The sequence below is a fragment of the Ceratosolen solmsi genome, unplaced genomic scaffold, assembly GCF_000503995.2.
Source record: "Ceratosolen solmsi marchali unplaced genomic scaffold, CerSol_1.0 scaffold8, whole genome shotgun sequence".
NCBI lineage: Eukaryota > Metazoa > Arthropoda > Insecta > Hymenoptera > Agaonidae > Ceratosolen > Ceratosolen solmsi.
The window spans coordinates 2,128,951-2,139,415 of NW_011948439.1; the positions used below are offsets into that span (position 1 = coordinate 2,128,951).

The 10,465-nt window shown below is 42.4% G+C and overlaps 2 protein-coding genes across 2 annotated transcripts in view; both read right to left on the reverse strand.

The window, feature by feature from the left end:
• The window catches only part of Cals (calsyntenin 1), a 30,273-nt gene extending 28,488 nt beyond the window's left edge, over window positions 1-1,785 (reverse strand). The window contains exon 1 of the mRNA XM_011503664.1: window positions 1,263-1,785. Within this exon, the coding sequence (XP_011501966.1) occupies window positions 1,263-1,359 (97 nt within the window). The 5' untranslated portion in view covers window positions 1,360-1,785. The remainder of the gene's footprint in view (window positions 1-1,262) is intronic.
• Window positions 1,786-3,595: 1,810 nt separating this feature from the next.
• LOC105365487 (116 kDa U5 small nuclear ribonucleoprotein component) lies at window positions 3,596-9,345 on the reverse strand. The gene is made up of 8 exons (XM_011503665.1): window positions 9,272-9,345; window positions 8,773-9,040; window positions 8,418-8,689; window positions 7,655-8,343; window positions 7,304-7,533; window positions 5,971-6,689; window positions 5,300-5,580; window positions 3,596-4,465 (listed from the first exon to the last, which is right to left on the reverse strand). The coding sequence occupies exons 2-8, from the start codon at window positions 9,013-9,015 to the stop codon at window positions 3,960-3,962; spliced, it is 2,940 nt and encodes a 979-aa protein (XP_011501967.1). The 5' UTR covers window positions 9,016-9,040; window positions 9,272-9,345; the 3' UTR covers window positions 3,596-3,959.
• Between the last annotated feature and the right edge of the window lie 1,120 nt (window positions 9,346-10,465).

Below are 10,465 nucleotides of genomic sequence, written 5' to 3' on the forward strand. Positions count from 1 at the left end.
CAGAGAGAGAGAGAGAGAGAGAGAGAGAGAGAGAGCGAGAGAGAGAGAGAGAGAGAGCGTGAGAGTGTGAGTGTCTGAGCTGAGTGAGTGAGAGGGGGGTGGGGAGGTGGAGAGGAAGAAACGGACGTTTCACATCAGCAGTGGTTTCCAGAAGCTCCAAAAGGACTCGGCTCGCCGACCTGCCGTCGAGCGCGCACCTACACACGCGCTCCTCGCACGTAGGTAGCGAAGAGAGCATAAAGGAGAGTAGTCGCGTGTGTAGTTGACCGAAAAATCGAAGGCAGAGGGCAAACGGAAAAAAATAAAAAGAAGCATGCACACGTACAAGGGCGCGCAGACTCGTAAACGCTCGGAACAGGTGAAGGAGGAGGGACGTGGGGCACGGAGGTACGGTGGAGCAGAATACCGTGAAGGGGACCTGGCGGGGGTGGGGGGATAGGGAGGGGGAGCAGACGGCGAAGAGAAGGCGAAGAAAAAAAAACGATGCGCGACTTAGGTATTTAAGTGTAAAGGAGGGAGAAGCCGAGGTATGCGGCGAGAGAAGTCGATGTCGATGATGAAAAGGAAGAAAGCTCGCGTCCCTCCTTGTCCCCTTGGCGACTTAAAGCGGAAAAATCGATCGCACTAGACTTTCGCGATCGGACTCCAGGCTCGTGTGTGAGCACACAAGTGTGAACGAGGTATACAGGTAGAGCGGAGCGAGAGGGAGAAAAACGGGGCTGTCGTGAAACGAGAAAGAGAGAGAGAGAGAGAGAGAGAGAGAGAGAGAGAGAGAAAGAGAGAGTGCGCGCGAGCGAGAGAGAGTACACGAGTGAGACAGAGCGCGAGGCGCACACGGACCGAGATGATAACGCGACTTTTTTCTCGCTCTCTCGCATTCACGAATGTTTCGTCCGTAGGAGACAGATAGGATTGCGCAGCGAAAAGGAGAAAAGAAAGGAAGGTAAGAAAGGGTGCGAAGAGCAAGATATATATATATATATATATATATATATATATAGGTAGGTAGGTAGATAGATACATAGATAGATAGATAGATAGATAGATAGATAGATAGATAGATAGATAGATAGATAGATAGATAGATAGATAGATAGATAGATAGATAGATAGATAGATAGATAGATAGATAGATAGATAGATAGATAGAGAGAGAGAGAGAGAGAGAGAGAGAGAGAGAGAGAGAGATACGAAGAGACACGGGGCCGGAGTATGTACAAAGAAAGAAACTCGGAGCGCGGGGAAGAGTCGACGGCACTCACCTGCTTGCTCGGTACTCGCAGACGGGTGCAGCCTAAGGTCGGCCCTTGCTACGGCAGCCAACAGGCCGACGAGGACGATACTCGCCCACGGCAACATTTTCCCAGCCTCGCTCCTGCTTCTTCCTCCTACTCCCGTTGCTCTTGCCACTGCTCGCGCTGCTCCGGGAAGTCAGCTAGACTCGGCGGCTAGAGCCGAGAGCTCGCGATCTTCCAAGCGACGGCGACAACCAGACAGAAGAGCGGACACGCGCGACGTTACGACAACACGTCGGTTCGTGCCCTAGCACATTGCTTCGCGGGAGCGGCCTCGCGTCCTCGCCGCAACGAGCAGCAACGCCAAGCCTCCGCACCAAAGACGAGCTCCCGGACGCGGTCACGATAACTGCGACTCGCGGAGCTGCGCTGTTACCCGAGAAGATCGAGGTCGGGGACTGGCCCTCGGCGAGAGTGTGTCACACGACTGGAGCGCGTTTACGACACTGGCCCGCGCCGTGGCTCCGCTCGCTTAGTTCGCTCGGTGCGCTCTCCCCGTCGCTGGCGTTCGCAGCGCCCCCGCGACCAGCACCGACGCGCGCCTGTGTGGGTGCCACTCCCGCAGCGCCCACCCGCTTCGTCCTCTCCTACGCCAAGTCGATATCCAAGCGGGATGCCGGCCCGCGATGAACGTTGGCCAAGGGGACGGGGACGGGGCCGGGATCTGAAGAGGGGGGATGACGCGGCGAGAGACGAACGGGGCGGGGAAGGGCTATCGATTCCGTGGAGCGATTTCGCCGAGGCCGGGGAGCGTGCGTCCCTCGATCCTAAAGAGTCGCCCCAGGACCCGATCCATGAGCCAAACGAGCCCAGGATCGTTGTTCCTTTGGCTGACATACTATATTCCCCTGGCCTCGCCTCGCCAAGCTACGAGCGCCGTCATCATCATATTCGCTCCTTCCGCACCTTCGACGAGCTCAACCGTTTCATTATGTAAATCGTAAAACGTGTTTACTGCTCGTTTTGTTTTATTGCCATAATAGCATTAGAAAAGGGCAAACTGCACTGCCAACCCATGGCCAAATAGATTCCCCTGCTATGAATCACCAAAATCTCTACTACTCCTACTACTACTACTACTGTTCCTACTAACTCACTACTACTACTACTACTACTACTACTACTACTACTACTACTACTACTACTGTTCTTACTACCACACTACTACTACTACTACTACTACTACCACTACTAGTACGAATCTCTCTCTCTCTCTCTCTCTCTCTCTCTCTCTCTCTCCTTATCTTTCTATCTCACATTTTATCTACCTATCCCAATCCCTTGCCTAAAATTGTTTTCACTGCAATACCTAGTGAAGCGCAATTCATCCTTTCTTAATATACAAACTTGTCAATAAATTAAAAAAAAATTTTATTATTTTGAAATGGCATAAAGTACGAGAATTCTTTTGTTCTCTTCACCCCTCCCCCATCTAACCCGTCGTCACTATCAACGAACTCGTGACAATCCAAATGCAAAACAGGTTTTAGAAAACTCGCGCCTGCATTTATATCGGAAATTGGACCAAAAACTGGCAATCACGCTGTTTTCCGGAATCTCGACTATGTTTTTTTATCGCCTCTTTGCTCCTCCACCCCCCCCCCTTCTCTCTAACCCCGACTCACATAACTCCAAAAGTTAGCTCTTCATTTTTTTTATTTCCGCCGGTTTTGTTGCATAGTCCGCGCGGCGAACGGACAATTTTAGATTTCGGAGAAGCGTGACAAGCACGTCACGACTTTCGCCGACGGCGGCGACAACGACAACGACGAAGGTAACGACGACGACGACGACGACAACGACACACACATCTCGGTAACGACGACCACGTGTGCCAAGGGCCCCAACATGCCAAGCGAGAAATTACTCGCCGCTGCGATTAATTGCTCCCAGGCTCTTTTTTATGACGCCGCGGCAATTCTAACGACCTCGTATTTTTAATTCGGGTCCTCTTCTTCTTTTTTTTCCTTTTCCCGGTTATACTACGCCGCGGAAATAGGTCTGCGTCCAACGTGCTTTCGCTTCGAACGACGAAGAGTGAGACGCCGATGAAGAACGAATTTCACGAGATAAGGAAATGCAACTCCTATCGGTTTACATCCGCTACGAGTGTCGCATTCGTGTGAAAAGAAAAAATTTGCACCATTCCTTATATTTCTTTTTATTTCAGTTTTTTTTTGTTTTTTTTTTTGTTTTTTTTTTTACAAATACATTGTGTCAAATTAACTAAGATACCTCGGTAGATGCCTCCTGTGTTTGCTAAATATTATTTCATTATTTTGTTACGACAAATAAAATATTATCTTTTCGTTTTAGGCTGTAAATCTTCGGATCTCGTTGCATGATATCGATCTGGGATAACCGATCAGAATGCCTCGGAGATTCCTCGATTGAGATGCAACTGTTAATATAGGTAACCTACGATCCTAAAAGTCGAACGAAATAATCGTTCGTCCGCGCACTTCGAAATTGCTCTTCTCTCGCCACTCGCAGATTGCAGAATAAAATAAGACCATTAAATGAAAGTCATTGGGGCCGCGGATGTCAGTCGTAATGAGAGGAGAGTGGGTGGCTCCCGACGTAATTGCGTGCCGGATTCACGAAAGTTCCGACATCATTGGTAGAGCGGAAGGCCAGTTAAGGACGGTGTCCTTACAGCCGATTTTACAGCGGATAATTAAGAAGTACGTCCTGGCGGGCGAGCTCGAGCAGCATAGGATCGTCGAAGAACTTGTTGATCGACACGTCCTCCGATAGTCCTTTCCTTCTCCGTGTCTTGAGCATGAACTCCCGGGCCAAGTGCGTCGCCGGCTGGGGCTCGAGAGGCCTGATGGTGATGCTCTTGTCGAGAGGGTCGCCAGGCACAATTTGCCAGTGATGGAAGACCGAGAGGCAGAAGGCTTGACCCTGGGTATGTGTTCTCAGATCGGTCTCGAAGCCGAAGCTGTCGATGGCTGGAATGAAGGCCTTGATGGTGTAGAGCGGACTGCCTGGCACTGGAGCGTCCTGGGTCACGTGACCACGACGCTTGGCCAGCACCGTGTACACGGCGGAGACGCAGTCAGCCGGTGCTTGAACCTCTACGAAGAGGTAGGGCTCCATGAGACGTGGAGTCGCCATGAGGAAGGCCGAATAGGCTACTCGCCTCGCCGTAGGAATGATTTGTCCGCCTTAATGAACAAATTAATTTCTCCTTGATTTGATACCTTGTTCGAATATTTCGCAACCTACTACGCGTCTACTATTATTAATAATAATCGTTATTTTTTTATACCAAAGAAGAAGAAAAAAGAAGAGAAAAATAGAGACAAACAGGCATTTTTCATTTCGACTTGAGGTGTCTATTGCTTTATCGCGTAATCTCACTCGTAGGAAAATCATTGTACACGACTACTCTACGTAGATTATAATGTAGATTATTCATCTAGAGATTTTGAAAAAGGGAAAAATTTATATTTCAATGATATTTATAATATAGTCTCTCGGCTCGAGTATAATGTATTACGGAACAATACATAATTAATAAATTTAATTATAGTTGACATACGAGTAGCTGGACTTCAACAATTATATATATAATTTTATTCTAGTTACAACAGAGTTTATTTATGAAAACTAAACGATTACAGTTCAACAAGCAGTTAATACTATAGGGTAGTCGTTCAAATAAAATTAGTAGTGTAATTTAATGGCTATAATTATTGTTGTTGTTATTGTTGTTGTTGTTGTTATTATTATTATGACAAACAAAAGTACTTCGAAATTTCGCGCCACGGATTAATAACGTCGAATTTATTATTGACCGTTTGTTGGACTCACTCTCATTCGTTAGATTCTCGGATTAGAATTTGTCGGTAAAGTCATTATCTGCCATCCATACAGTTGGCTGGATAAATTGAAAACTAAACTCGTTATGACTGTTATAGTTATTGTGTCGGAAAGTATGGATTAAACGTCAAAAGCACTCGTGCAAAAATGAAATATTAGTAGAATTTCATATATACCACCGCGATGAAGGGGTTCTTGAGCAATAACGGCATCCAGAATTTTGAATTTGACGTTCCTAATGGGTTCCTCGCACAGCGGTCCCTCTCGAGTTCCCCACTGGAAGCCTTGAATTATGGCTTCACGAGCGCTGTTCAACAATGATTTATCTACCTCCGAGGGCAAAGTATCATCGACCAAAATGTTCGGACCAGTTGCATCCGGTCCAAAAGCCCAAATACTTCGAGCGGCTAGAAGATCCCAGTCGTACTTTTGTTGGAAAAATTCGCCAAGCTTTTTCCTGCGGATAATTTGTTACCACGTAAATGACAAAATCCCAAATAATTCACTCATTTTCACAATATACTTTCGTACTTTAAAGAACAATAGCACTCGGATTAACTCGTTAAACAATCGTCGTTATTATTTTATGCCATCGGTTAGTTAGGCTTTGAGAGGCAACTCTTTATTAAAATAGAATGCCCATAAATATCGTTAAAATACCAACAGATATAATGCGCTTTATTACATTATGAATGTAACGATGATATCAAAAGGCGATCGACAATGAGATGAATGCCAATGCACTTTGCAATGCCAAAACGGCTGCACTCGTTGCGTGAAATTGCACAAGGTGAGTGAGGTAGAAGCTACCACTAATCGTCCAAGAGAACAATCAAAGAGAACTTACTTGTTCCAAGTAATCTTCACTTGCTCGGCCTCGATATCCTCCGCGAGACCGCGCTCCAGGGGCTCGGCGATCATCGTCAGCTTGTTCCGCTTGTTCGGGGTCTCGGCGAAACACTTAAGGGAGCTCGTCTCGACCACGGTCTCCGCGAATGCCACCACAGGGTCGGCCACTTTGATGTCTATCTCCGAGTACATGCGACGCAGATCGTGCATCGCGCAGTCGAGGTAAAGCTCCCCGGTACCCAGGACAACGTGTTCACCACTCTCCTCGACCCTGGTCCCCAGTAGAGGATAGCTCTTGTTTACTTTGCGCAATCCGTCCAGCATCTTGGGCAGCTCCGAGGGATTCACGGGCTCTACCGCGATCTTGATAACGCTCTGGGTGTTAAATTTCAGGGGCCGGAAGATGTGGAGATCATCCGAGTCCGTAAGATCCGTTATCGTGCTTGTCTTGACGATCGACCGGTCGATACCCTCGATTAGCACCCAATTGCCAGCTGGTACCATGCTCAACTCAATATTGTAGCGAGCCTCGCTTATCCACAGTCGGCCGGCAGTCAAGATCCGGGAGTCCTCCTCATCCTGACGTGTGTATGCCTCGCCCAGAACTCGTACCCTCTCACCAGCGCTCAACGTCCCCGACATGACTCTTCCGAGAACGACGAACAACGTGCAGTCCTCGGTCGGGTACATTTTTGTGCTGTGGATCATCAGTCGACCCTGCAATTACACAACCTTCGTTGTATTTGATAATGTGAATATGCGGCAGATGCGATCATGGAACTAACTCGTACGCCTCGGTAAAAATTTTCTATAAATTACGATTAAATAACGCCGAAATCTAAGATGGAAAGACGGAACGTGGAAAACGTACATTATCAATTCTAATTCGTGGCTGTATATATTTGTAAAATAGAGGTTGAATTAAACATTTGTCTTAAATATATTCTTCTCGTAATATATTTATGAACGGATATTAACGTTAGCCACGCTGTTATTGCATAGCATTAAAAAATTCTATATCCATGATCAAATTGATTAACACTTTGAAAATATTTCATTTATTAAATTGATTTCCTTTACTCGATTATGTTCACTATATACTCGATAATGACATATTTGAATTTAAAAGAATTTAACGTTTTTAAGCGACGATAGGTTCAGTATTTTGAAATACAAGTATTAGTATAAAATGCAACCCTAATGAGTACTAACTCTAAGTTTAAGCAGATCAGATGGCTTAAGAGTTCTTTTATTTTCCACGAAGCGTGATTATTCAAGGAATGAGTTACATGGTTTATAAATGTCTGTGAAAGAAGCATTAATAAACTTACGTCAGGATTACAATCTATCATATCTTGGGCTAACGAAGATTCCGTTGGGCCTGTATATATGTGCGATACTTTTGTTAAAGCATTGGTCTTGGGATTGGGTACGTGAGTAACACACATATCAACAAATCCGCACATGTCTCCCAAAAATCTGGTGCACACCAATCTAAGCAATGGTCTGATATTCATTTTCATTTCCTCGGATGTTAAATGAATTCCAAGCTCATCCAATACTAAGCATATTATTATTATTATTATTATTATTATTATTATTATTATTATTATTATTATTATTATTAAATTATCGAAATTAAGTTAAGAATTTTTAATGTCAAAACGGTCAAATTAGTTCACCTTCGGGCAAAGTAGTATCGACATCACCAACAACTTGAGCAAATATTTTATACAGTGGCTCCAAAATAAATTCGATGAAGCTTCGTTGAGCTGTATTGTGAGGCGGTTTTTTCGTAAACTTTCGTGTCTTAGAATTGAAGTATACGTCTCCCCATAACCTTTTGGCAAACTCGTTTACATTTAATCCTGGATAATCTTTGGCATAAAGTGCGGCAAATGACTTCAACGTGAAGCAAACGTTATATTCCGAACTTGCGAAGCAAACATTGCCACAAGCTGGCGAAACAAATGCAGGATTCTCCATATCCGAATGAAGGGCTATCAAACTATTTACTTCCTCGATAATATGACGTAATTTATAGTAGGCATCGAGAGGGGGTAACTTTAGCTCCAGTACAAGTCTATCGATTTTATTGATGCAGACTGTCAATGCCAACTTTTCCTGCAAGGCGTGTTTCAACAGTCTTTCCGTATTTAACATGACACCTTCCGCAGCGTCGACCATTAAAACCGCACCGTCCGATATACGAATCGCTGCGGTAGCCTCGTCAGAAAAATTGACGTGCCCTGGCGTATCAAAAACATTTAGAAGATAAGATTTGGACTTGACGTCAGGTAAGACAAGCGTAACTGGAACAGCTTTGGTAGAAACACCTCGCTGTTGTTCTGTGAACAATGTGTCAGTGTACCTGGAGCGAAGCATTTAAATAACATTAAGTACAAAGTAAGGCGGTTGTGAAAAAAATTATATGAAAATTCCAACCTCAAGGGCTTTTCGTCCGTAACCGAGTGCATGTAAGGATGAGTCTGTCGAATTAGACAATCTACCAGTGTAGTCTTACCATGATGCAAATGTCCCAATAATACAACATTGCGTATCAAATCGGGACAGTCCATCAAATCGGCGAGATAATCGATGCTATAAGTTGTCTCCGGCAGCTGCTGCTGTTTAATTTGAAACTTAGCTTTCCTCGTTGGTACGATTAACGGTTTATCAAGAGGCTGAGCATCTTCCTCTTGAACCAACGTCTCCACCTAAAGACATCCCATATTATAATGAGACATTCTGATAAATACCAACTATCCGATCCAAAGCTTAGTTAATTTTATATACTTACATCGGGTCCATAAACCTCCAACGCACTGGGATAATACCTTTTGTCTTCGTGAAGCACAACTGCCATTGTGTTCGTATCCATATTTTCTCTATTCTCATCTTTATCTTCATCCAAATCATCATCCGATCGATCTCTGTCCTCGGTGTCGTCACCGGCATTCCCATAGTCGTTTTCATCTTCGCTATCGGACGCCAATTCAGGCCCAATATAATTTCCAAACTCGTCATAAAAATCCGGATCCATTGTCGTTACAAAATCACAAAGCTAACTGCACAACATACATAAAAGCATATTTTATTTTCATTCAAATAACCTACAAAAACATTTTCATCTTTCAACAGCTCTCAACTACTTCAGCATACTATTTCATACGTGCTAATGCGCTAATAAAATTTTGACCTCGACGAGCATCGATACAACATTATCAATTTACTTAAAAACCATTATTATAACAAAAGGTCAAAATATTTATACTAAAACACTTAATAAAAATACATACCGGTGGGACGCTCCTCTACCTGCCGCGATTTCCTATTCCCACGACTTTCCACGCACACTATGATCGACGAACGCATAACTATAGTCGATATACTGCTTTTCGACAGTGTTTCGTCAATTCCGCGAGATGTCGCCACAAACTTCAATATGCTCCAGCTGCCGTTGTAAATTGTTAGATGAACTAAATGACCGATTAGCTTATGAATTTTTATAATATTAATAACTGCAAGAGTGGTTGTAGTTTTAGCTTCGACAAGATAATGCGTCAGTCACTTGTATATGTGGTAAGACGAGGGGTTTTATTTTTTTTTTGTTTTTTTTTTTTTTTTTTTTTTTTTTTGTTTTTACCTTGAATAATTATTATATTTATATTATTTCGTGTTTCGAGACATTGGACATTGTTTTAATTATTAGCTGGTAGCGATGGTAAGTGGGTAAATTATGACGAGTAAACGGATAAATAACGATAAGTACAATCGTTTTTTCTATTTTAAAGAGTATGTGCGAAAGTAGAGAGTTATTCAACATTTCATAAGAATATGCGCGTTGAATAGGATAAACGTAAGTTATGTTGTATGTGAAATTTAAAAATAAAAATGCTGGATTGATTATAATAGGCAATAGGTATAGCAAATACGTGATATTTAAAAGTGTGATTATTCAACTCTTTCTATTTGAATTTCTTAGAGTCTCTTGAGTATCACCTAGTTAATGATTATATTGTAATAATAATGTATTCTATTAAGTAATATTAATAATAATGATAATAATTATTATTATATTTAGTTATGTATTTATAGTGATACATTGTTCTTTAAATACGATTATATAATTATAAAATATTAAGTTCAATTCATTTGATTTCTTGTTATATAATTTACAATTGTGAGGCTTCGAAAATAAATATATATATTAAAAATCATTAGTATCGTAACTTTATATCAAATCAAATGATTGACTCTTCTTATATTAAAATAATTTCTGTTGCCTTAGCATCGCAATATATAAATAATATAAATAATAAGTTTTAATAAAAAATACTTTAATAATAAATACTTAATCTATTCAATTTGTTTTAAACATCCATTTAAATATATCAAAAGTAAATATAATTATATAAGTTAAGCATAACTTTCTATTAATAATCATCAATATTGATAATAAATTTTAAAATACAATTTTTCTTCAAATTTGT

Excerpts from the sequence above, each read along its gene's own strand:
- LOC105365487 (XM_011503665.1), bottom strand. The coding sequence starts at position 9,015 with ATGGATCCGGATTTTTATGACGAGTTTGGAAATTATATTGGGCCTGAA. Across the intron at positions 6,690-7,303 it reads TGATAGATTGTAATCCTGAC|GGTCGACTGATGATCCACAG; the intron begins GTAAGTTTATTA and ends GTGTAATTGCAG. Across the intron at positions 4,466-5,299 it reads AGAACCCCTTCATCGCGGTG|GCGGACAAATCATTCCTACG; the intron begins GTATATATGAAA and ends TTGTTCATTAAG.